Below are 26961 nucleotides of genomic sequence, written 5' to 3'. Positions count from 1 at the left end.
AGATAAGATATTGATAATTTAGTATGTAAATGTAAACCCATCGCTATTACTACACAGTTTCATTTTGGGGGGTCAGTCTATTATAGAAATGTCCCTTTCCCTGCATTCAGTATCCCCAGCCTCCAATGATTATAGCACTCTATTTTGGACTGTTAATGCCTAGTGAGTTGAGTCCCTCCTTTTATTTTATTGCCAGGGGAGTGGGGTGGTGTCTATTCTTTGCTGGACTTGTTAAATATTTCCTCCACCTTTTTTACGGTATATTGAAAAAATGTTTCCTTCTGCTTCCTTCTGTTTCACTATATACTTTTAAATTTCTCTTTAGTTTATTTTTAAAAATGCTTGAGTTTTCCCCACAAATGTACTTAATTTCATCACCATGTTAGTCTTTATTATTAGAGTCTGGTAACTGAAGATAAACTGAATATGCCCCTCTTCTTACTTTTGTGTGTTGGGAGTAATTATATGAACAGTTTTTTTATATAGTTCTTTATTTCCCACTGAAGTTATTCTATTACATTTTAAAATTGCTAACTGTTAATTTTCTTCAGTATGAACACTTCTGACATGTTTTTCCCCCTGGCAATTTCTGGGCTGTTTTGCAGTCATATCTTTCATTATTTTTACTTAAGTTCCTATACTTCTATTTCTAACAATAGCTAGTCTCCAAACTTGGAAAATTTATTTGTGGTTTTCTTACTGCCAGTGTCTTTGTTTTCTTCCTTCCATATTTGTGCCATATTTTCATATTTATTCCTTTTATAAAGTTATTCTTCCTCCACTTCCATTTGTTAGTATGATTTTGATCCTTTCTCTGGACCACTGACTATCTTATATCATTCTGCTATTTTTCTCCTCTCAGAAATTGGTCTGTAGAAGTTTACAATGGACAATGGTTGTGAAGAGTTAGTTACAGTTATCAACTGTCACTCACTTTCTCCCCACTGTCTGACTTACATTCCAGTCGGCCTCTCTATTCATTACCCCCTGACATTTAAGGAAACCAGACAAAATAAGAAAAAAAAAAACAAGAGGATTTTTTTATCCATACAGAGCTTTCTGAAGAACAATTTTGCCACATACTTCTAAGGGTCACCCTCCCCCTTACAGCATATTTACCTGTACACTCCTTAGACCTGTTTTGGCACCCAACCTATTCAATTTACTAATATGAAGAGACAAACTGGATGTTCGCAAGGAATCAAGGTGGAGGCTGGCCCCATTATGATGATGAAAGCAGTACAATGGGGTCTCCCACAAGAAAGATGGAAAGAGGTTCTGCCTACTTGAGGGACCTCACCAGGTATAGAAAAATGTGTTTTTAAATTAACTAAAAGAAAACAACAACAACAACAACAACATGGCAGTTGGGTGCTGAATATGGTCCAACAGGTGAGGAATGTTGAGAGTTAAAGGTAAAAACAGGAGGGAGGAAATCTCAAATTTGGGCTAAATAGCACCCATCACTGGCTTGGACCAAAAACAGACACATTTCTCACTACAGCATTGGAATAGACTTGGAAAAGCTTTCCCACTAAAAAGAAGGAAACTTCCTTCTTCTACCTACCTCGTCTCTCCAGCTTTATGTGCAGACTGCACATGAGTCCACCTGACACTGAATCCTGTTCTTGCATGTGTTTATTCAGAAGCATCACTGAGTTCAGGAGGATGTATACTTAATGGAAGGGACATCCCTTTCACAGTACCTTACAGGTCAATCACTTGTTACTATGAATTCAGTTTGACCCAGCAGTATAGGTACACTGTCAATCTCCTTTAAGATGTACCAGAGTGAGGTGTGGGTTAGCTTTCTAATAAGCTTAATTCACACCTCAGTTCTGTTAATCCTACCAAGGATGCAACTCTTACTGAAAGAAAGTGTTGTCCACACGATACCAGCATTTTCAGCATTTCCCTAACCAACATAACACTGATTGGCACGGCCATCTTTCTAACAGGTACCTCAGGACTGCTTAACTGTTCTGAATCAGCCACCATGATGAGGGTTAACTTAGTATGTGAACATGGCATCTGACCAGTTTTACAAGTGATACACTGGATGAAGCAAGGGGGACTAGAACATTTAATCCAGTGTATTAGCCAGTGAAGAATGCCATATCTCCAGCATAGATAAAGAATCTCTTCCTTACAAAAGCAAACGTGCTACTCCCTCAGGCAGGCAAACCTCTGCATGTTGCTTCCATAGTAATGATTGTTGCCATTCTTTGAACTGTAATGAATGTAAATTGTAAAAAAAAATTGAGGGCAAATATAACTGAAGACTGGGTACAAACCTAATACATGGACATCATTTCATAACTCTAACTAATGGTTTCAAACCAATACATTCTTCCTGCTAGGCCATTTGTTTTACAATGATTCCCATAATGGGGTCACCAGAAAATGTGTTGTACGAATACAGCAGCCAAAGTAAATGGCATGCAAATATACCAAAGAATGATACTTGGATTTCAGAAAATTTCAGTTCCTGGCATGCTATACCCATGGCTGTACCATCTCCATAGGACATGTACAAGGGTATCACAAGGATTGTCATGTTCAGCCCCAGCAATTTCCAGCTGGTGCTGAACATGTTTTGAAGGTAGTTTTAAAAAGTACCAGTCCAGAAAAGAACAATAATCAGCTACTTCCTCACCTATATTTTATGTCCGATTGCAGCTTCAGAGGTAAATCTGGCCAACAACTCACTCAGAAGGAACAGATTCTTGATCTAAATGAAAAGATGCCATTTGCCACAAGGTTACCCTAACCTGGTTTCCTCCAAACTTCTGATAGGTAAGGCACATTTTTTTCTAACTTAAAAAATGGACACCTTCCTGCTTGTAAGAATGATCTGTGTTTCTTTGAGTCACTGATAAGGGTATGCCTTGTGATCTGATGCCCAGAAAGGTAGCTTTATCTGCAATTCCTGCAAATTGGCTGTGATTGGTCCATTTAGTCACTCCCAAAGAAAATGCACTGCTGAATTTCCCATCCCCAGACAAAGCTGGCTGGAACAAGACATGCCACAAGGTGTGACTCACTCAGAGGTACAGCAGCAGCTTTGTAAGTGGGTGCTTAGGGGCTCAGAGGAACTGCTAATTACACACCTAACAAATTTCATGTGGCACAATAACAGTTCTCTCATAATCACAGCTTGGGAATGACTGCTCTAACAATAGCAAACACTCTTCAATATATGAACAAGTATTATATACACATGAATACATTAAAGCATTACTTTTGATACACTGACCAGATGTTGACCAGGTAATGAGAAGAACTTCATGATGCTGGTATCCTTGTGGATACAAAGGAAGGTTGGGAATAAATGAAACTGTGTTTTGTACAATGGTACATGGGGTTGACCTCACTGCCCAAAGTTGATCTGAGCCAAATACATTCCATGCAACTACATGCAGTACAGCCCTTTGCATCTCTCTCTTGCTAAAGGCCAATTGCCATGCACCTGGATGAGTGAATGGAAATATATTATGAAACTGGAGAGACACCTCAGGTTTGTTATAGGCCTAAAAATCGACCTACCTGGACATTTCCCCCAGAGTGTAGGCCTTACCTTAAAGAGGGACATTCACACTGAAGCAAACTTGAAAAGAGAGAACATTCACACAAAAAGAAATTTACTTGGCCAATAATTTCTGGTGTTTCTGTTAAGTATTACTGAAGGATACTGCATTTTAAGAAGGGATTCCTTTGCCACAACAAACTGCAAAGTCATAATCCTAAACCCAGGATAGGTCCAGTAAGAAATTTGCATGTGCAAAAATTATGACTTCAAAGCAGCAGAACAGAAAGCCCAAGTTAAAAATGCACAAATATTTTGACTCGTCAGCAAATAAAGTTTTAAAACATGGCAAATTTTCCATAAGTCTATTTCTGTTTAAAATGTTGTCTCCAGAAAGAAAGTCCCTCTTTAAGGATTCCAGCCGCATTGCTTTACAAAGTGGTATCTGCTGCAACACAGTGTATTTTTTTAAAATAACCAAACAATGATTTTTCTGCTGCAGTCCACTGACACACTGTTATTTATTTAATTTCTATGCCACCTTTCTGCCCAACAAAGGCCCTCATCTGCCAAAGTGCAGCTGAATCTGTTCTGCACATCCATCTGCACCAGTCACTGCTTACTCTAGTGGAAATATTTGTATTTCACAGAGATTTTGTGAATTTTTATGCATGCAGAAAAATGCTTGGACAGTTTCCAAATGCATTTGTGAAAATCTTGTGAAAATTTTTGTTCTTGCTGTAAAAGAAAGCACTTCTGCATTGGTTGCCAGCACTCAACAGGAATGCGTACTGGCTACTTTTGAAATTTTGTTCTGGTTGATGGGGCTATTCAAATGTAAACCTTTGCTGCAGCACAAAATTGAACATCAAACACATTGCTGGCATCCTTAAGACAAGACTTACAAGGAGCGAGAAAACTACAAGGATAGATTTGAAGGAAATAAACATATAGGAGTTTAGAATGCAACAATGATAGACAAGGCTATGATAACCATAATTTCATTCAGGCAAGAGGACAAAAATATATTTCACTCTGTGACAAAGGTAAGAACTGGACAGCCTAAAAAGCAGAAAGGCAGGCAACCCCTCCCCCCAACCACTTTTCTCTTAGATGAGGACTTGTTCTGACCCATCAAGTTAAATGCAATCCAGAAACTACGTATGATAGGATCTTTATAAAGCTGTTTTTACTGCCTGCCAAGGATTGCTCAAACAAGAAGTCTGCTAAGCATCTGTCCAGCCCCAATGCTGCTGGCGGACTGTGTCAGGCTCTGTGGATCACAAATTGCTGGTTTAGAATTCTTCCAATGGATTTTCATCTTGCCCTTTCTCCAAAAAGCAAAGGGCAGTGTACGGGCTTCCCTCCAATCCTCACAACAACCTTGTGAACAGTGTGAGGCTAAGAGGTACTGACTGGCTCAAGATCATTCAATGAGCTTCATAGCAAAGTGGACATTTGAATCCAGGTCCCCTTAGTCTAACATGCTAACCACTACACCACACCGGCTCCCTGTATAGAAAGATATAATGCAAGTTTATTCAGATGCTACGTTCCTGACTCCCTCCTTACTTTTCAGAATATGAAGTCCCAACTAAGCTTTACCATACTAATCTGTTTATGAGTTATTCCCATTTGATCCTTGCTGTGTAGGATTTTCTCTATTCAATCTCTAGTCTGACTAAGGTCTTCGAGATCCTGCACAGGTAAACCGGGCAGCACTTTAGGCTGCAGTGGGCCTTGAACTGTTTAAACTGAGATAGCATCTAAGTAGGGAAATGGCAAAAAACAAACAAAAAAAACCCAGTCATACCAGCAAGGAATCCTCTTTACACCAATAGGCCAGAATGAATGATGTGGAACTCCATGAGAGTCGGGTTGTCAACAGTCTAAAGAAAAAAGTGCCCTGTCTCTTTAATATAAGATTAATGGGCTGTTATTGACCAAGTGATGTTCTTTGCCTCCATGCCATAAACAGCTTCAACTGCCCATTTCTGCACATTACACCTTTATTAAAGGGACAGAACTTTTTTTCTCCAGGCCTGTTGATAACCCTACATGGGAATAACAGTGTTGGGGTCAGGCTTGCTTGCTGGTCCAAGCAAGTAGGAGACTCTGTTCTTGATGGCTACAGAGCCCCTTGAGCTTGCTTCCCTTCTGTTTTTGCCTTCTCCCACTCTCAACATAGGAGCCGGTGGGTCTGACAAAATACAGCCCAGCCCAGTACATACATTATGTATAAGCCCAAGACTTTGACCCACTGTTACCATCACAACTAGGGTTGCCAGCTCCAGGGTGGGGAATACCTGGAGATTATGGGGGCAGAGCCTGAGGAGGGCAGGGGTTTGATAGGGGAGGCTCTGAAGTGCCTGATTGATAAGGCCCTGAAGTGCCTGATTGATGAGAGGGTAGGGAACATGGCGGCGATGAAGAGTAAATGCCTGACCCACAGAAAGCAAGTTATACCCCATCAACATTAATAGGGCTTGAAGCTAGTTGTGACTACTTGTCCCAGTTTAAGCAGAACTAACTCTTTTGGATCAGGGCCCAAGACTGCAGGGCCACATTACTGGTAAGGTTGCCAGGTCCCTCTTCGCCACCAGTAGGAGGTTTTTGGGGCAGAGCCTGAGGAGGGCAGGGTTTGGGGAGGGACATCAATGCCATAGAGTCCAATTGCCAAAGCGGCCATTTTCTCCAGGTGACCTGATCTCTATCGATTGGAGATCAGTTGTAACAGCAGGAGATCTCCAGCTATTACCTGGAGGTTGGCAACCCTAATTACAGAACTGGTTGTGCCCCATGATTATCTGTGGCCAGGAAAGAAAATAAGAACACCTTGAAACAGTGTAATTGGCTGTAGGGGGTGCAAAGACATCTGTGCCTGTATTATGAGCATCAACCAGGACACTGATGGGGAGAGATGGCCTACAGCAATTGTGGGACTTAGTACCACTTATACCAATCCCAGGACACCTGTTCAAGAGTTTCAAATACACAACCTTGACTTCACTTCCAGACACGTTGTATGTACCTGTTGCTTTTACTATGTGCTGTATTTATTCAAAGGAACAACACTCAGCCAAAGCAAACAGAGTGGTGGTTGAAGGATTCATGTACTTTTTTTTAACCTCATCCTTCCTGCAGCAAGCTCAGGGTGGCATATAGAGCTCTTCTCTTCTTCATTTTAATTTCCCAATGATCCCATGAAATAGTTTAGGCTAAGAATGGATGGCCCACAGAACATATAATGGCTGAATGATCTGATCTCCCCCACTACTAGTTCAACTACTAGTCCATGGTGTTCCATCTGACTGTAAGGCCTCAAAGTACCTGTTACTTCCTTTCTTTTTCTCAGAAAGTTGTTTATGGGTTCTCCTAACATTTGAAGGATTAATGAAAGAGAATACTGAGTGGTGGGGTAGGGACCAAATACACCACCTCACATGGATATGGAGAGCAAGAAGCCAGCATGGATCCTGCAGAAACAGTTAATAAGGCTATGGTAAGAGAAATTATACCCCAGTGTAGTATAGGGTTGCCAGCTCCTGATTGGGAAACACCTGGAGATTTTTGGGGAGGAGCCTGAGGGTGGGGTTTGGGGGAGGGTAAGGACTTCAATGCCATAGATTCTAATTGCCAAAGTGGCCATTTTCTCCAGGTGAACTGATCTCTATAAGCTGGATATCAGTTATAATAGCAGAAGATCTTCAGCTAGTACCTGGAGGTTGCCAACCCTAGTGTAGTGCTTTACTTTTTTGCACTGGACCTAGGGTGCTGATCAAGTCCAGCAGAGACAGACAACAGGGTAAAGTAGTTTCTGTCACCCAAAAGAACTCCCAGGGCTACAGGGGAAGCACCCAGACACTTCTGTGTCTGACCATTAAAGCTGCAGGATGTTGAAGCCACAGACAAATGCACAGAAGTGTTGCACTTCCAACTTTATGCACAACTTCCCTCCTGTCTGGCAAGGCTGGAATCAGTGCCAACCTTGACTTAGTGTTCATAAGATCAAGGATGAGAAATCATGCTAGAGGGGAAAGAACATATGAAATAAGTGCCAGGAAATGACATGCTTCATCATTACCTGGTATAGGAAAAATAGAAAACAATCACAGAGGAATGCAAGTGAGTTCACTCTGCATTAAGCTCCTATTGCTGTTTTTACCAAAAGGTTTCTGACTAACTTGGGCACAAGAGAGGGTTAGAATAGGACAGAAACCAATACAGGACAAACAGCTTTGCTTGTAATCAAATGACACCAATTGGTAAAATAAAATCAAGTGTGAAGAATACAGAGTGTAAATAACAGATGGAAAGCATCGACTGTCGATAGTTCAAGCAATGTGGTGAGGGTGCAACAACATGACTTAGGCTGAAGACAAACAACCCTCTAAGTTTAGTCAAAGGGACTGAAATACACAGTCGCTGCTATAATAACAGATTCCAGAATGTGCGCTCAAAGTCCTTTCGCCTCCTTCAAAACACTGTCTTCAGAGTTAATTTCTCTCCTCATTCGGTTACTCGCCAGTTCTTGGCTGTTGACTGAAAGTGAGAACTGCCTCTAATGTGCTTGAGGAGACACAGGGAAATATGAAAAGTTTTATCTGCAGGGATGAATCGTATTCTTACATGAAAGTCAATACTTCACGCCACAATCAAAATGATCATGCATCAGCTAGCTCTTTGGTTGGGAATAATGGAAGATATATATATAATGGCAGATCTATCTATCTATCTATCTATCTATCTATCTATCTATCTATCTATCTATCTATCATGGAAGATATATATATATATATTCAGGTTACATCTGAGTAACTATATATTCTTTTTAGGAATAGAAGGAAATGTACTTTATCCCCAGATATAATATATTCATGCTCAACAGAAACTGAAGGACAGTCTAAAAAAGTCTCCAGTGGACTTCTGTGTTCACAGCACAACGAGCTGCAATCATTGGTGCTCTAATTTAGAATCTTCATTAGTTAACAAGAAAAAATAACCACCATCAGTGCAATAAATAAGAAACAACTGAAAGAAGGACAAAAGTATTCAAAAACTCATTTAAAAATGCACTTATGTGCACCAGTGGCTGCTCTATGGCGAAGAGGATATTGGGGCATGACGTCTAATTGCTCGCTTCCACAAAACTTATAAACTGCTACTAAATAAATTAAAGTCAAAATAAATATGATTTAAATTGAGAGGAAAAGAAAGAAATCTGAAAAGTTTTTGCTTGGCTTTGTATGGTTTGCCAATAGGTAAGTTTGCTTAAAAAACATTGAAGCATTCCATATACATGTCCTTCAACTGGACCACGATGAATTCTTTTTGACTTTCTCTTAATTTTTATAGGTAATGTGTATACTACAAACCAAGAACCTGGCTCTCAAAGCATACAGTCCAAACTGTTCCATTATTCATAGACTGTTGCATTATATTTGGAAAGAATGCATATTCCAGGATGAGGAACATTTTCCAGCCAGAGATATCATTCTATATTGTGGATGTATTCTCACATTTAGATGAATGTTTGATGGATGAGGCACAACATATAAGTATCTTAGCCATTCTTTCCCTCATGGCATGATAAGAGGTGATGGTCTGGGATGCCTGATCCCTTTAAAACTGGGCAGTTTTAGATGGTGAGGCTATCAAATGACAACAGCAGTGACTGCCTGTGAGAACTCACTTGGAGCAAAGAGGATTCAATGAGTTCTTGAGTTTGTAATGAAAACAGATTGAATGCTTATCATGATCCTGAGACTCACCTCTGAAGTACCCATCAGCTTTACTCTTTTTGGCACACTGCTTAACTTTAGCTATTTTGCTTTTTCAATTCTATGAAAGTATTACAGTCTTAATATGATAAAGGAAATCAGCGTTGACATATTTCAGTCAAGTTCTCTCTCTCTCTCACACACACACACACACACAAATACTCAGATTGCTACTTACAATCCGAGGTTTGAAGGGTGGTTTGATTTTCTTTTGTTCTAGAAGAACCCAGTCAATTTCCTTGAAGAAGGGGTGCTGTTTAATGGCGTCCTCGCCATTCTGTGATGCCACACAGCCAAGTCGCTTATTTGGATTCTTTGTCATGAACTGGAGAGGAAACACAAATTTAAATACCAAATGTTAATGAACTGGTGGCAAATTGCACCAGAGAGGTGGTTAAAGAGCAGTAGGTCAAGGTTCTGGGAGAGGAGGGAAGACCCTCCAAAAGATTCAGCTGAAGGACGTGCTTCCCTGAAGGGTGGTGTTTCTGGTACTGCTCGCTGCCCTGTCGCTGCAGTCTGCAAGCAAATCAGAACCTGTGTTTATCTGACTTAACTAAGAATAAATATTCCAGGTTAACTTGAGGTATCTTTCAATGCAGTCTTCCTCAGGCCAAATATGGTAATTTCACACGTTACACAGCAACCAACCACAAACAATTCTGGTTGTCTGATGAGTGCAGCAATAGGATATATGTTTCCAAACATGGGTTTGTTGCATTCACGACTCGCACACAGACCTGAAGACTAGCTATCATTCCACTCTTTCTGCTACATACTGCAGTGTAACTCTGAAGATTACACCTGATTCAGGGTGATGCCATCTGCCAGTAAGGCTTCCTCAGTGCTAAGGGAAAGGCATTCTCCTTTACAACCATTAACACATACAACCATATGAAGCTGCCTTATATGGAGCCAGATCATTGAGCCTACTGCTGTCTACTCCTGGTAGTAGATTTACAATACCTCTTCAGGGCCAGAGGTGGAGAACGTTTCTAGCACAGCTATCTAAGACCCTTAGCTGATGATACTGAGGATTTGAATCTGGGATCTTCTGCAGGCAATGCATGTGCTGTAACACTAATCGACCCTACAAAAAGATTTCAAATTCCAGGAAAGTCATGAGTTATTTAGACAGTTTAATAACTTATATCCTGATCTTTGAGACTGAAACATTGGCAACAAAAATCTGAAATTAATGGGAAGACTATGAGGATTTTAACTTTGTCTTTTTTAAAAAGAATTTTTTAAATAAAATAAAGTTGAACAGAAAACAAACATTCTTCCAAAGCTACTTAAAACTGCATTTTAAAATCTTGTTAGGGCTCTGATTTACAGTGCCTGAAGAACAAAATCTGTGTTTAAGAATACAATGTGAGGAAACCAAAGGTTCCAAAACTAATCCCTTGTTAATATTTGGCAGTCAAGTACACAGACGCCCCTACATTTCCTCTGGTCTTCCTGCTCTCCTGTTAACTGAATGCAGCTACAAGTACAAGACAACGGGCACAAGTTTCAAACACTAAGCTAAACTTAAAACTACAGCAAAAGTTTTCTGGGGGGTGGGGGCTAAACGCAATGGACCAGGATTCTTCCCATATTACGTAACTCTATTGATCTCAGCTGATTCATGATTAAGATCTGAAACAATATGTGGATGTTCCCCCTCAGTGAAATCAACTGAGTTAGGGCTGCTTCAAATATTAGAAGCAGTAAATTCCTAAGCCTTGATAAAAATTTAAACTAGGGCTCCAATCCAGTTGAACATGTGTCAAGGACACAGAGCTCTTACAAAGTCAACAACTGCTGACAGCAACTTTGTGAGAGGGCTAGAAATCTTTGAGAGAGAGTCCTCAGGAACCGCACAGAACGAGAGTTCCCAAGAGCACTTTTAAGGCGTCAAGAAAATTATACATTTGAGTTAATGTAGATTTACAATATATCAACATGATTGTGAGGGATCTCATTTCCCCTGTATTCCCCGCCCCTGTCTCCACTTTTCTGGCAGCTCCCTTAGTTTCCTTCCTTTCTCTGCATCCTTCTCTCCCTTCCTCTTACCCACCCACACACCTTTAGCTGTCTCCCCCACCTTCACCTTTCCTGCCTCCTCCCTCCTGCAGCATCTCTCCTTTTCTTCTATCCTACCTACCTCCCATTTTCTTCTTTTCCCCCTTTCAGCTTTATCCCCTCCCCTTTCCCTTCTTCCATCTTTCCTTTTATCCTTTTTCAAAAACCTTTTCCAGTCTCCCACCTACACTTACCAAGGCACAGAGTCAGTCACCTAGCAACCTCCAAAATGGCCACTGAGATTTTGAGGTAGTATTCTTAAGGTAGACATTGCTTCTAAGAGTTTGGGGAGGTTTAACAGTACCATGTATTTTAATATCAGATTTTTTTCTGCAAACCTGGAACTTCCCCAAGTTTTTGCAAAAATCTCCCATCCATCCCTGGCCTTGTAGTATGGATTTTTGATCCACACTCTATGGCAAGGTTCAGAATTAGATATATAGATACTTTGGAGCAGTGTGCACATAATTTTAATTTAATGCAAAATTTTCTTTAAACATACACATTTTAAAATTTATAATAATTTTTAGAAGCATGCTTGTGATAGATTTAGAAACCTCCAGATACTAGTGTATGAAGTATATTATATGATAGAATCATTTTTTTTTCTTTTAGCAAGTAGGCTGGAATACTGTGGGTTACCAAACACAGTTTAATGACACTGAATATGACATAGAAATAACTAGAAACATTATTTCAGGGCATTTGAGGCTGCCGCAAGAGGGAGGAAGCTGGTAAATTGCGCATGTGGGTAGAAATCCTTGTGCCCTGGCAACATTAGTATGAATCCAACTCATTGTGACTTTCTTCCAAATAGACCAGTTTAGGATTGGACTGTGAGAATGCTCAGTGTATTCTGGATAGGGGCCTAACATAAACACATAGACAGAGTTTCTTTAATTACATAATCTTTCCCCCACTAAAGCAGCCACGCAGTGTGCCATATCAGACCAATACAACAATTCAAATTGCTTGAGAGTTTTTTTCTTCCTGAAATATGATTCTCAAGAGCACACATTTATACAATATACAACTGCAAAGAACACAAACATCTTGTCCTGTTCCCACAAGAAGCATAATTCATCCCAGACCCCATTTTACATGACAGTGGCACTCTGAACTGTAGTTGAACTCCCAGTGGTAGGCTGTTCTTAAACTACTGCAGGAAAATTCAGTTTTAAGTAGGAAATAAAATAAAAAGAGAGAAACAGCCCAACTTACAGCTTTCAAAATGCTAACAGCTTCTTTGCTAAGCCACACTGGATACAACACATCATCGTGGAGAATGGATTCAAAAAGGTCATCTTCATTATCAGCTTCAAAGGGAGGTTGACCAGCCATCATTTCATACATAAGAACACCCAGAGCCCACCAATCCACAGAAGGACCATATTCTAACTCCTGGAGGATCTGTTAGGAAAATCAAGAAAGGCCGAGAGAGAAAGAGGGAGAGAGACAGAGAGAGCAAGATTGACAGACTGGTCAGAAACTCCCATTCCTTGCTAGGTGAAAAGGAAATGGGGTACATGTTATACCTTGCTGCACCTTAAAACGTGTAAACTGCTACGATTCTTCAGAAATCCATAAGTAACATGATACTTAGCATACCTTGTCCTCTATATCTATTAAAATACTACTTTACCAAGCCAATGCAACACCATTTGTATGACAAGATGGAGACTGATCTTAGTTATTTAAATAGATATGCTCTGTCTTTCCCTTGTGACTCAGGACAGCTTACAATTATACAGATACAACGAATATAGCAAAACCACATTTACCCTTCTTCCCAAGAAAATGCTTGCAGCTTAAACCCCATTAAAAGCCCATGCAAATAAAACGACCTTGCAGGAAAAGGTAAAGGTAGTCCCCTGTGCAAGCACCGGGTTGTTACTGACCCATGGGGTGATGTCACATCACAACGTTTTCTAGGCAGACTAAGCTTACGGGGTGGTTTGCAATTGCCTTCCCCAGACATCTGGGGACTCATTTTACCGAACTTTGAAGGATGGTCAATCTTGAGCCAGTGACCTGAAACTGACTTCCATAGAGCTGCCCAAAAACCTCTAAAGTTGGTGATTCCCTCACTTCCTTGGGGAACCTGTTTCACAAGGTGGGAGCCTCTATAGAAAGTGAATGGGCTCTAGTAGATGCTAAAAGGGCCACCTTAAGTGGGTGAACAACTAGAAGAGCGTAGTTGGTCCATGGGGACATGTAGAATGGTCCACAAGGGACATATAGAGGAAATGATAGTAGGAAAAAGCAGCTTCATCCTGCTTAACATTAATATGAATAGCATAATAGATACATGCTAAAGAAAAGAGGTAAATGCTGGAATAACCATTCAGAATTATTTTGTTATGGTGTAGCTACTGGAATGTTTCATTTATTTCTTTTCTTTGAACATTTCGTTCTTGGGCTGGTTTCTTTTCTGACTTAGGCATGCCTATATTCCATAGAGATATTCCTGCTGCTGAAAACAAGGCTGCTGCCCCCCACCCCAGGGTCCCCTATATTCGTACACACCCAAAGGTCCTCTGAGTAAGCTGCCAGAGCCCTGGATAAAATAATTCAGCTTGATAGCAAAGGAGAGGCCCCTGATCTAGTAGAAATTTCCCTGGAATACTCCCATAGGATGGTCATTAAAGGCCTTTTGTCCTCAGCCTCCATAAGCTCTCTCACACCCAGGAGACACTGACTCAAGTTTGCTAGATAATGACCTGAAGCTATAGAACCCCTTTCACTCCACAGCCTTCCCCAGTAATTCATTCACTAGCCTAGTGAAGGTTATCAAGCCATTGTTCAACCTTTGTCAAACTAGCCCACGCCGGCCTGCCCCTCAGTTAGCTGAATCACTCCACTGGAGTCATCTTGCTGTATGACCCTATTTTGACTTCCATTTCCACCCAGATGTGTACCCTCCTGTCCCTCACCCTTCGAAAGATATAGGGGCATTTCAAGCCCCTCCAACTCTGCCGTAGCTTCTGTACCTGGGCCACCTTCCCCAGATTCATGGTCGGCTTATTAACTAGACCTTCACCCTTTTACTGAATCCCTCGACTCAGATCCCCAACTTCACAACTGGTTTCATTTTGGATTTTTCCTTCCATCCTGAGAATGCTTTATCCTGGATCAGTTTTCCCCCTTGCCCCAATGGACTCTTATCTTCAGGATAAGTCAACATACGTTTTGCCTTTCACCCTTTTATTTCCCTTTAGATTCCCCAATTAGGCAACAACCAAGGGCAGCATTGCCGGGACTGCATTACTACTGTATAGCAATATTGTTTTGTGTTTTTGTTTCCTTTGCATTTCATTTTTCCAGTTCTGCGTTTTGTTATGGGAATAAAGATAGTTTTGTTTGAGATTCTTTCTCTCATTTTTCCTTCTTAACTGCAGTATCAGAGTAGGACTCTGGTATAGAAGAAGAAGAGTTGGTTTCTATATGCCGACTTTCTCTACCACTTAAGGAAGAATCAAACCGGCTTACAATTCCCTTCCCTTCCTCTCCTCACAACAGAAATCCTGTGAGGTAGGTGGGGCTGAGAGAGTGTGACTAGCCCAAGGTCACCCAGCTGTCTTCATGTGTAGGAGTGGGGAAACAAATCCAGTTCACCAGATTAGTCTCCGCCACTCATGTGGAGGAGTGGGGAATCAAACCTGGTTCTCCAGATCTGAGCCACTGCTCCAGATCAGAGTCCACTGCTAGCTATACACTAACCATTCAATCCCAAAATAATTGCCCCAGTGACAAGGTCTGACCATACACATGTAGAGGATGTTTTGCATATTAGGGGCCCCACATGTGTACTGAACACATCAACCAGAAAAAATTATGTACATGCAACTGCAGTAACTCCTACAATCTCAATAACATAAAAATATGTTGCAGAGGTTATCAAAATTGCTACAGTCTCATGTGGGGAAGACTCATGTAATCCCAGGTCCTGTGGGACTCCTGTCACAAAGTCAACAACATGTACAAGATAATCATGTGGAATTAATCTGGCAGCAAAGCCACAGGGTATGAACTGATATTTTTCTGCAAATGTGTTGTCAAAATTATTCTCCCATGCACTGAAATACAATGTGTGATACCTCTGGAGCAATGTAATCTGGTGTTCCACAAAAGGTAGTAGTAGTTACTCCATTCAAGATCCCTTCCTTACACATTCCAAAGTCAGCCAGTTTGCAGTGACCTTCTGCATCAAGAAGAATGTTGTCCAGTTTCAGGTCCCTAGAATTAGATAGAAGCAAAAAGATTACAACTTACTGACTGGCCAAGAGGCAAAGTCTTCATTATCCACCCTTCCACATGCAGTTGTAATTGGGCATTTAAAGGCATTGGGAAGAGCCAGTCACAGATCTCTGAGCACCTCATCTGTTTGGACCCTTGGTCCCACCTATTTCCTTGAACCCCCCACCCCAAAGTAGTTTCTTATTGTTGCCGATCTCCCCTCATTTCATGTTGGTTTCATTTGAATGTTTTTTTAAAATCTGTTAACGCTTTGTAGGATTAGAGTTTTATGAGTCATGGAGGCAGGAAACAGAGCTTCTCAGAACTTGCTCAAAGGAGCAGCCAACTACTTTGTTAGCTCAGAGAGCAAGTCAGTAACTGTCAGCCTTTGTAACTCAACAGAAAAGTGTACACAACCAGCCATTCTCCCTTTTGTTGGTTTCCTTGTGTTGACGCCAACCATCTCCCTTCAATGGAGAGCCTGCAGTGTGAGTAGCAAAGGATACAAACATCTATTACTTCTCTCTTGTTCTCCTTTTACAAGCTTAGCTTGGGGACCAAAAGAAGGGTCACCAGCACACTAGCAAAAGGCAAAGTTTATTCACAGAGTAATTATATGCAATAACAAACAGCCTAAGGAAAACGCCTGGCTTGTGCAAATGGAATGGTAATGTTTTTGGCTGTATTTCTTCAAATCTGGTTGGCTGCAGTGAACGTCTCTTGCCTTGAAAACCCTATGGGGTCACCATAAGTCAGCTGTGACTTGACGGCACTTTGTACACACACAATGCAGTTGAATTTGACTGGTTGTGGCATTATAAATACCTTGGGGGGAGGGAGAGAATTTAATGAATTGGGTCTGAGATTCAGTTGTGTGTAGCAACATCTTGCAGCATGCAAGCAGTTTATTAAGCTTGTCAAGAATTGCTGAGGAACAGTAAATGATAATCTTAAGGTTGGTAAGCAATGAGAAATCTTCTAAGTCAGGGGGATCAGACTGCCAGGTCAAAAATTGGCCAAAGAATGTGCATGTATACACACATATACTTTTTCTCACATGCACACAGATATATTCTGTCTCTCTCTTACAAACACATATCCATGCCTTTGGTAGGCAATACAACAAATTACAAAGTCTTATACTGGAATCTGGTAGCTGAAAACATTCTGATGTAAACAGAGTAATACAGAGTTGCAAAATCTGTTTAGATGATACTTTTCTCACAATTGGAAGCAACAGGCTTGAGCATAATGCATATGTTTGGCTTATCTTGTTATACTGGGTTTCCTTCAAATAATGTGCTGACAAAGAAATACATTCCTCTCAGCTGCATTCCTTGTGATAGTTTTCCCTACAATTTCCATATTTTAACAAACAATTGAGAAGGCTAATGACAGTAGGGGAAGCCTGGTTTCAAGAACTGAAATTGACTGGGATGGCCCCAATGTGAATTACCACTATGGGGTATTCTTCACGGTGGATTTTGCTTCGGTTTCGAATCGGAGCAAATAATAAACTGATTTAAATAGCTTTTTCATGGCAGTGCAGATTTGCCCCCCATCCCAATTTTTCACGGGAGAAACAGCGCACTTCTCTGCGCTGCTTACGTCTGCTGCCGCTCATGACTCACCGCTCCAAATCCGCCTAATCCCGCCTACTCTTCCCATGATCCTGTGTGTGTGTGTTTGGGGGGGGCATCCCGAGAGCAGCAAATCCAAGCCAAAACTCCCATCACCCTTCTGAAGAGGGGCAGCCAGTCTGCTCTGGGTCTCCCTCCAGCCGGTGCGATCCTATGTGTGTGTGTGTTGGGGAGGGGCATCCTGAGAGTGGCAAATCCAAGCCAAAACTCCTGTCACCCTTCTCAAGAGGGGCAGCCAGTCTGCTCTGGGTCTCCCTCCAGCCGGTGCGATCCTATGTGTGTGTGTGTTGGGGAGGGGCATCCTGAGAGTGGCAAATCCAAGCCAAAACCCCCATCACCCTTCTGAAGAGGGGCAGCCAGTCTGCTTTGGGTCTCCCTCCTGCCAGTGCGATCCTATGTGTGTGTGTGTTGGGGAGGGGCATCCTGAGAGCGGCAAATCCAAGCCAAAACCCCCATCACCCTTCTGAAGAGGGGCAGCCAGTCTGCTTTGGGTCTCCCTCCTGCCGGTGCGATGCTGTTAGAGTGGCAACTCCCCCAGCCAATCACCGTTCTTGGGGGAGGAGAAAGGAGACGTCCCGGGGAGCGAAGCAAACATTTCTTCATGGGCATCCGAGCAACAAAATGCTCTTTTACTGGAAAGTACGGCACAGAAGTGGTTTGGATTGCCTCTCTTTTAAACCGGCTTATTTTGCTCAGTGGGGGAAAACACGGCTCTGCAGTGAATAACCAAAATTTGCCTCCAACGCAAAACAGCGTCGAAACAGCAGCAAATCTCCATGAAGAATACCCCTGTGTGTACATGCAGTTTACATTTCACATGAGAGGTGTGGTCTTGGCCACACCTGTTTTGGCACAAATGTCTATGCCACAAAACACAAAACCTTTAAGGAGCCACAAGACTGTTGTTATGGCTACAATAGAGTAAAAAGGTTTGCTCTAATAGTTTTCACTTGTCAATTTAACTTTCTTCATCCCTATTCTTGAAAACTAGTTTGCTTGGCCCTATTAACTAGAAATTAAACTTAAGGCAGACATGTATAAGGCTACTTTGAGTGCCAAAACATGGGACAGTGACATGGGAGAGCCATTATCAGACCTCCAGGTGTATGGAAGCCACAAGGTAGAAAGGTATTTAACTATTTCCATCTGCCCCATTTTTCTTATCTAAAACACACCTCTGAAGCTGCTGATATTTACTTTGTTTATACTGATATTTACTTTGTTTATATCCCCACATTTCTCCTCAATGGGGACCCAAACTGGCATACAAAATTTCCCTCTTCTCATATTATACCCATGGCAATCCTGTGAGTAGGGCTGTGCAAAACAAAAAAAGGCAAATTTTGGGTTCGGTTTATTGGACCCAATTTTTTTTTGGTGTGGGGGGGAAACCTGAAATAAGCCATATACACATACCGGTAAATGGGTATTTACAGTAAATGGGTATTCCCAATTTTTAGGTTTTCCCGGAAAAAAGGGTCTATTTTAGCCTATGGGAGTTTTTTGAAACTCTGGTGGGGCATTCTTAGAGGTAGAGTTTCCAAATTTTCAGGGTAGTTGCAAGAGACTCTCCTTGCATGAACCCCGAAGTTTGGTAAAGTTTGGGTCAGGGAGTCTGATTTTATGGACCCTTGAAGAGGTGGGCCCCTTCACAGAAAAGCAGAAGAGAAGGGGGTGACCAGGAGCCCATAAAACTGGACTCCCTGACTCAAACTTTACCAAATCTCAGGGTTCATGCAAGGAGAGTCCCTTGCAGCTACCCTGAAAATTTGGTAACTCTACCTCTGAAAATGCCCCAACAGGAGCTCTTTAAAAAATCCTCTTAGAGAAGAGCCTTGGGAAAGCCAAAGGCCATCAGCCGAATACTTTTTCGACTGATTCGGTGATCGGGTATTCGGTCCAGGCTTTATTTTGTATTTCAATATTCAGCCCTAAATAAATCTGGAAAAAGCTGAAATACCTTTTTTCGGGTTTATTTTCGGGTCGGTAAAGTCAATGTGCACAGCCTGACCTGTGAGGTAAGTTAGGCTGACAGTGTGTGACTGGCCCAAGCTCACCCAGCGAGTTTCAATGGCAGTGGGCTACAGACCTTGGTCTCCCAGATCCTAGTCTAACACCCTATCCACTATTCCACACAGTCGATAACGCTTATTGGGAAAAGGAGGCAGGCATCTGTCTTTTTCCCCAGTGAGGCTAACAACAGCTTTGTGAAGGGAATGGAATTTGGGAAATACTGTGGTGAAGGTGAATGGTTAAATGACTTTCCGGAGCTCCTGTTATGATCTATTTAGCAAATCTCAGATGTTGCTTGTCAGTAAAATTCAGAACATCAGGACATCCAATGACACATCTCCCACATGATGCTTGTTTTGTCCCCAGTATTCTTTCCAGAATAAATTATTATGGCAGTTTCTTTATATATGTAGAATTGGTATTTTTTTATCATGTAAACCAATTTGAAATCATAATTTATTAGTACATGTCTAAGTGAAGGACAGTTAAAGATAATATAAGGGTCAAACTAGATAGGCATAGAAATCCATGCCTCTGCCAGCGTGGTCTAGTAGTTAAGAGCGGTGGTCTCTGATCTGGAGAACATGGTTTGATTCCCCATGCCTCCACATGAGTGGCAGACACTAATCTGGTGAACTGGGTCGGTTTCCCCACTCCTACTCATGAAACCAGCTGGGTGACCTTGGGCTAGTCACAGCTCTTTAGAGCCCTCTCAGCCCTACCTACCTCACAGGGTGTCTGTTGTGGGGAGGGGAAGGTGATTGTAAGCCGGTTTGATTCTTCTTTAAGTGGTAGAGAAGGTTAGCATATAAAAACCAACTCTTCTTCTTCCACCAAAAATCTGTCGATGAAATCAGTTTGGAGAAAAGAAGAGTAGCAAAAAGAGAGTCTGCGGACCTCTTTTGCTTCCATTTTCAATAAATATGGAATATTTCCAGATAGCACCATTCACTATTATATTCATGAAAGTACTCAGTGACATCAAAATAAGGATAAGGAGCTGACAGGATTGTGTGTATCAACAGCCCAATGGCACAGGATCTCCATGCCAGTGTTAGTATTAGCACAGAGACATAAAAGATGCCTTGCTGGTTCAGACCAGTGGTCCAAGTCCAGCAGACCTATACAAGGATCACAAGACTGCTGCATAATCAGGCTGTCTCTTCTCAGACCTGGACTGTATTGAGTTTAGGGCAAGGCAAGGCAAAAGTAAGAGCCCCATGGCACAGAGTGGTAAGCTGCAGTACTGCAGTCCAAGCTCTGCTCACGACCTGAGTTCGATCCCGACGGAAGTCGGTTTCAGGTAGCCGGCTCAAGGTTGACTCAGCCTTCCATCCTTCCGAGGTCGGTAAAATGAGTACCTAGCTTGCTGGGGGTAAAGGGAAGATGACTGGGGAAGGCACTGGTAAACCACCCCGTAAACAAAGTCTGCCTAGTAAACGTCGGGATGTGACGTCACCCCATGGGTCAGGAATGACCTGGTGTTTGCACAGGGGACCTTTACCTTTTTAAGGCAAAGGTAGTATCTGTAAACCATTAAGGGACAGCAAGAACTGAGTCTTCTAGATGCTCAGGCTAGAAAGCAAGACTGATCTGCAAGGTTTTAGTATTGTGGACAAGCAACTGATCTGGTCTATTCTAATAATTGTGTGCTGTTAAGTTGCAACTGACTTCTGGCAACCCCAGGACAATGGGGTTTTCAAGGCAAGAGATGAGCAAAGATGGTTTGCTATTGCCTTCTTCTACATAGAAGAAGCAGAAGAAGAAGGGTATCAAACCACCTTACAATCTCCTTCCCTTCCTCTCCCCACAACATACACCTTGTGAGGTAGGTGGGGCTGAGAGAGTTCAGAGAACTGTGACTAGCAACTCCAGTCTTCCCATCCAAGTACTAACTGTGGCCACCCCTGCTTAGCTTCCAAGCTCTGATAAGATCAGGCTAGTCAGGGCTGTTCAGGCTGCTGGTAGGATAAAATTGCTGATGTTTCTGGCCAGAGTTCCATAGTGGCATACAGGATGAATCCCTGTCTAACATTACTCATGTTGCCAGGTCAAGACCTTTGTGGGCTTGAGGCTGGCAAGAGGTGTTCAAGTGTTGGCCCACCACATCAAATGCTGTCATAAGGGAATACTTTCGGGTGGCCCTCAGGTAACATCATTAATATTTTAATAGGACCTCAGTGTATCAAACTCTTCCCTTAGTGGTCCAGTGGAGTCAATAGCGTTGCCAAGAACGGAATTTATTTATTCAGGTAGCTTTACCTTAAGGGCACAGAGCCATGTACTCTTTACTTATTTATTAGGAAAAAGAGATTGGACAGTAAGTTGGTCTGTGCCTATGATCAAATAAATAAAATAAATTCTCAAGAGAAGAGGAAGTGAGGTGTAAAATGAGAACTTTTTTTTCCTGTGTATGGTTTTAATCCTTTCAAGCAAAACAGCTAAGAAGAAAGTTACCTGGAAAAAAAGCCACATGATGAAAGATGATGAAAGGATGGTATGACGCTAAGAAATTCTAACCCGATCAAGTGTGATGGTTGAATGCTTAAAAATAAGGTCAGCATGTCCTCAGAGGCCAAATTTATCTATAGACATATTGTTGTTGAATTTTACATTCAGATTCGCTGAAAAGGTTAATTTGACTTATCAAACAACCCATTGCTTGTTTTGTTCAGGTGCTTTGAGTACGTGCATAGATAAAATGTCAAATGAGCATATCTTGCAAACTAATGGAAGACTAATGATGAGGATTCAATGCAAAGCAAAACAGTGGCTGGACTTTAAAAGCATGGTTTTCTAGGGAAACTGGAGTACTGGAGTATCCAGATATTTGATGCCTTTTACCATCTCATTATAAAAAGAAGAAAAGCAATGAAAACAGAACAACTTCTATTGCTTTAAAAATAGTCGGGTTGCAGTCAATGATTTTGAGACTAGGCAGCACAGCATGGGTATGAATCATTGGCGATCTTACTTGATCTAAGGAAACTGAAGAGAGTTGCCAAAAGGGAAGCCGTTGTATCCAGTGGCCAGCCATGGCTCTTCAAGCCTTTGAGGAAACTGAGTAAGGAGAACTATTTTGAAACGAATAGTCTGGAAACTATACCTAATATATTTGAACTATTCAAACAAGTAGCTCAGAGGATTAGCGTCCTTCTCAAAATGGGATTCAGACTAGCCTAAAGATCCAAAAGTAGCGGCTAATAAGAGATGTAAGCATGTCCTCCCCAGCATAAGGCCCATTTCAGACAGTCAGTAGCCCCATGCAATTGCTCACAATCATTTGCAGGTATGTAGAAGTATCAAAGTTATAAATATTTGCCTTCATTTGGGGCCTGTACAACCAACTCCTCATTTACCTGATTGTAGCAACCCTGTTTTTGTACTTTTGTGATCTCAAGATTGCAAGTCACATATATAAGTTCTACATGGACTTCTGCTTTATATTAATGGCATCTCCATATGACATCTGGGAGCTACAAGATCACTAGTTGCCCTGCACTGTCCTGCAGATGATTGTGTGGGGTTGCCAATCATCTGCACCAGATGTAAAGCCTTCAAGTTTGAGTTGGCTGAAAGCAGAGTGCTAACGAGCCACCATCAATACAAACATGGTGAGTGTATTACTTCCCTGTCCCCTTAGTTATGGTGATTGATACCAATGAAGACAAGACTCCTACTTTTTTTTAGACCTTAGGACAGAGGCCCCCTCTGTGTTGCCAATAGTGCCTTCCAACACCTTTCTTGGTGTCCACCAAGTGTTTTTAGAAAGTGGGTAGGACTATGGGTGTTTTTTGCCCAGCAGGGTTTCTGACTGGCTGTGCAGATTTAAACAAAAAAAAACCATTGCTTTGGCAGAAGCTGCCACCACAGCACAAGGATTTTGACTACATGACTGAATTTAAGCTGTGTGCAAGCAAGAAAATTAAAAGAATTTATTTGAAAAGGCATCCTCTTAAGCAGAGTTTCTGCCTGAACTGTTGATGAGTGACTATTAAGAGTTATGGAGAACCTCAGTTCCTGATATTCTGTGGTTGGCTCCTCCTCCTGTGGCAGCTACTTGGTTGTTGTACCCAAACCAAACCACTCCTCTTAACCACTACACCACTCTGAATGTATACTGATACTAACCCCAATGTTTTGTGGTGGTTCACTTCCTTGAGAAATAGCATGTTCCAGGGCACCCTGTATACAGTCTGTCAAAATGAACACACTGGAGGCTTTACTTTTAATCTACAATATCGGATTGTCTATTTGGTGTGTATTTATTTCTAAATAATAATTATTTCTTAATAAGAGAGCCAGCTTGTCATAGTGGTGAAGAGTGGTGGGCTCTAATCTGGACAGCAGGGTTTGACTCCCCCTCTCCTCCCCATGAAGCCTGCTGCGTGACCTTGGGCTAGTCACAGTTCTCTTAGAACTCTCTCAGCCTCATCTACCTCACAAAGTGTCTGTTGTGAGGAGGGGAAGAAAAGACGATTGTAAGCCACTCTGAGACTTGTTAAAGGTAGAAAAAAGTGGGGTATAAAAACCAACTCTTCTTCTTAATGAATATTTTGAGTACAGACGAGAAGGCAGGAAGCCAGACAGATAGTAGCATCATTCACAAGTAATGCAAGCTTTGCCATTACAGGAATGAGCCTGGCCTGGCGCACTTCCTCTCCCCTCTCCTTGTGCATAGCTAAGAAATGCAGTGCTTCCAAGGTAACCCCCAGTTTGTGATTCCATCCTAATTGTGAACCACGGTTTAATCTCTGCAGGATGAAATCATAATCTGAAATCCTGGTTTGGAGGGTGGAGAACAACCCATGTTTTGTGATTTGGATGAAAGAATATGGTTTGCAATGAAAGGGGAAGCATTTTGTTTCCTAGCGGTATGCAAGGGAGAATGTGAGCCCATCAACCAGGGGCAAAAGTAAACTAGAAAGGGCTGGTACCAAGTACTGCTAAAAAGTGGTCAAAGTAATACCTCTCATCTTCTGCTTTGAGCTTTCTGAGAGAGACAGTGCCAGAAAGACTATTAGCTCCTCCCACACCCATCACCAAGATACTATTTTTAGGGAAACAAAATAATCACAAAGATTCCTGACGGACAAAAGTAAATTATAAATTCAACATCTTTATAAATGATTTGGATGAAGGAATAGAGGGCAAATGCAGTCTTGGGCTGCATCAACAGAAGTATAGTGTCCAGATCACGCGAAGTGATGGTATCGCTTTACTCTGCTCTGGTTAGACCTCAACTAGAGTACTGTATTCAGTTTTGGGCACCACAATTTAAGAAAGATGTAGACAAGCTGGAACGTGTCCAGAGAAGGGCAACACAGATGGTGAAGGGTCTGGAGACCAAGTCCTATGAGGAAAGGTTGAAGGAGCTGGGTATGTTTAGCCTGAAGAGGAGACGACCGAGAGGGGATATGATAACCACGTTCAAGTACTTGAAGGGCTGTCATATAGAGGAGGGTTCTGAGTTGTTTCCTGTTGCTCAAGAAGGTTGGACCAGAACCAACGGGTCGAAATTAAATCAAAAGAGTTTCCGTCTAGACATTAGGAAGTATTTTCTAACAGTTAGAGTGATTCCTCAGTGGAACAGGCTTCCTTGGGAGGTGGTAAGCTCTCCTTCCCTGGAGGTTTTTAAGAAGAGGTTAGATGGCCATCTGTCAGCAATGCTGATTCTGTGACCTTAGGCAGATGATGAGAGGGAGGGCATCTTGGCCATCTTCTGGTCACTAGGGGTGTGGAGGGGGGAGGTAGTTGTGAATTTCCTACATTGTGCAGGGGGTTGGACTTGATGGCCCTGGTGGTCCCTTCCAACTCTATGATTCTATGAAATTCTTCTTCACTGCCAGTGGATGCAGTAATAGACATTTGCAAAAATAGCTTTAAAAGGGGGACCAGATAGATTCCTGGATGGTAAGGCCATTGGTGGTTATTAACTATGATGGCTCAAGGGGATCTCCATATTCACAAGCAGAAAGCCTCTGAATACCTATGGCAGGAGGCAACATCAGGCCTCTATGCCCTGTTTATGGGCCTCTCCAAGGCAACTAGTCGGCCACTGTGTGAAACAGGGTGCTTATGTAAATGTTCCACTGGTTTGATCCAGCTCTTCTGTTCTTACTGTACATGTAAACCATTGTAATTTATGGGGATACCAAGTAACTGAATGAGAGCTCTTTTGCAAACATTAATAAGTGATTAGATAGTCTTGCATCTCAACACACATGCAGAAAACTGTTGTTTTGTCTGAATTACGGAATGCTAAGTGGTTTTGGCACAGTTCCACAATTTTCCTGTAGAATGCAAAAGAAGCAATGAGGGAGAGAGAGAGAGAGAGAGAGAGAGAGAGAGAGAGAGAGAGAGAGAGAGAGGAGAGACAGAGGGAGAACTCTGACTGTTAATCACTGAGCCATGTGCCAGATATGAAGAGCAATTTTATATAGTTTGGTAGATGTGGCTATGTTGTGATAAGTATCCAGAATATCTCAAGAAAGGATGTCCATGCCAATTGTCCTAGACAATCAAAATAAAAGAAACTGCAAGTTTGGCTGATGTGAACCCAAAGATTCTGGAGTGGCTTTATGTCCCTATAATCACTCAGTTGTCATCCTACCAAGTGGAAGGAATTTTACCACACATGGAATTCAGGGTGGTGCATGCAATGTTTATGCATCCATATTATATCTCAAACCATGCTGGGTGATCTCAGTTACAAAAGAACACTGCACATCACCATGAAATAGGAAAGCATACTACATGTCACCATATCAACACGTCTCTAGTGAAAATTTAACTTTCACAGGAAAAAGTTAACAAGTTCTTATGATGGAGGATAAGTAATCTAAAATAGGATGTTCCACGTGCTTGTAAGCAAGACTGTGTGCGTCCCCTTCCTCCCCCAGAACTGCTTCTTTGGCACAAGTAGAAGTATTATCAGATAACTTAGAGGAGGAGGAGGAAAGTAATAGACTGGGGCACCTTTTCATCAAGGAGTCCCCACAAATACCCCAACCCTAAGAAAAGCAAGAAGGAAAAATGCTTTTGTACCATCAGTAGAGCAGTCCTATTGCTCTGTCCTCTCTGTTATTTGAATGTTTGAAAAATCCAAGCTCACAATGTCAAGAGGGGCCAAGCAGCAGAATTTGAAAATTCCCATTCTTTGATGGGTATCTCACTGGCATTGTATAGTCCCAGATTAATATAGCACATATTTCTTTTGTTTTTATAAAAGAAAACAGATTGCTCAGCTGTGCTCTCAAGGGAATCCTTGGAAGAGAAGAAGCAAGTTCCACAATATTTCTACCCCCTGTTCCCCCATTTCCACTGATGAAGGATTATCTTTCAGAAGACTTTTTAATGGGAATTCTGTATAAGGGCACATTCATATACAAGTCTGTGACATAACAACAGATGTTTATGTCATTTATGGAGCTTAAAAATAATGAAACAGTGCATCAAATATGTGGTGTCCTAACAAAATGTTGACTTACAAGGACTTATAAGGAAGGTTTTAATTTCTTCTCCTAGAGAGTTCCAATCACTGCAGTTCATGAACCTAGATTTGTGATGTCCCCCCTCCCTTGGAAAAATAATAATGTGCTTGTGACTTGGGAAAGACATGGCACTGATATACTAAAAAAAGTTTTCTAGGTTGTACAAGAGCCCTTTTCAGTACATATAGAAATAAAACCAAACCCAAACT

The 26961-nt window shown here is 41.7% G+C and overlaps 1 protein-coding gene across 2 annotated transcripts in view; it reads right to left on the bottom strand.

Annotated features, from left to right (window-relative positions):
* The window catches only part of PRKCE (protein kinase C epsilon), a 368565-nt gene that overhangs the window by 5680 nt on the left and 335924 nt on the right, over positions 1-26961 (bottom strand). Inside the window, exons 12-15 of one of the 2 annotated variants that reach the window (XM_056852428.1) lie at positions 15468-15606; positions 12592-12780; positions 9485-9631; positions 3578-3607 (exon numbers count right to left, since the gene is read on the bottom strand). In XM_056852428.1, coding sequence (XP_056708406.1) covers positions 3593-3607; positions 9485-9631; positions 12592-12780; positions 15468-15606 — 490 coding nt within the window. In that variant the 3' untranslated portion in view covers positions 3578-3592. The remainder of the gene's footprint in view (positions 1-3577; positions 3608-9484; positions 9632-12591; positions 12781-15467; positions 15607-26961) is intronic. The other variant, XM_056852427.1, reaches the window with a different exon arrangement.

This window comes from Euleptes europaea, chromosome 7 (genome assembly GCF_029931775.1).
Source record: "Euleptes europaea isolate rEulEur1 chromosome 7, rEulEur1.hap1, whole genome shotgun sequence".
NCBI classification, from domain to species: domain Eukaryota; kingdom Metazoa; phylum Chordata; class Lepidosauria; order Squamata; family Sphaerodactylidae; genus Euleptes; species Euleptes europaea.
The sequence above is the reverse complement of the archived record's forward strand: the minus strand, read 5'-3'. Positions and strand labels throughout refer to the sequence as shown.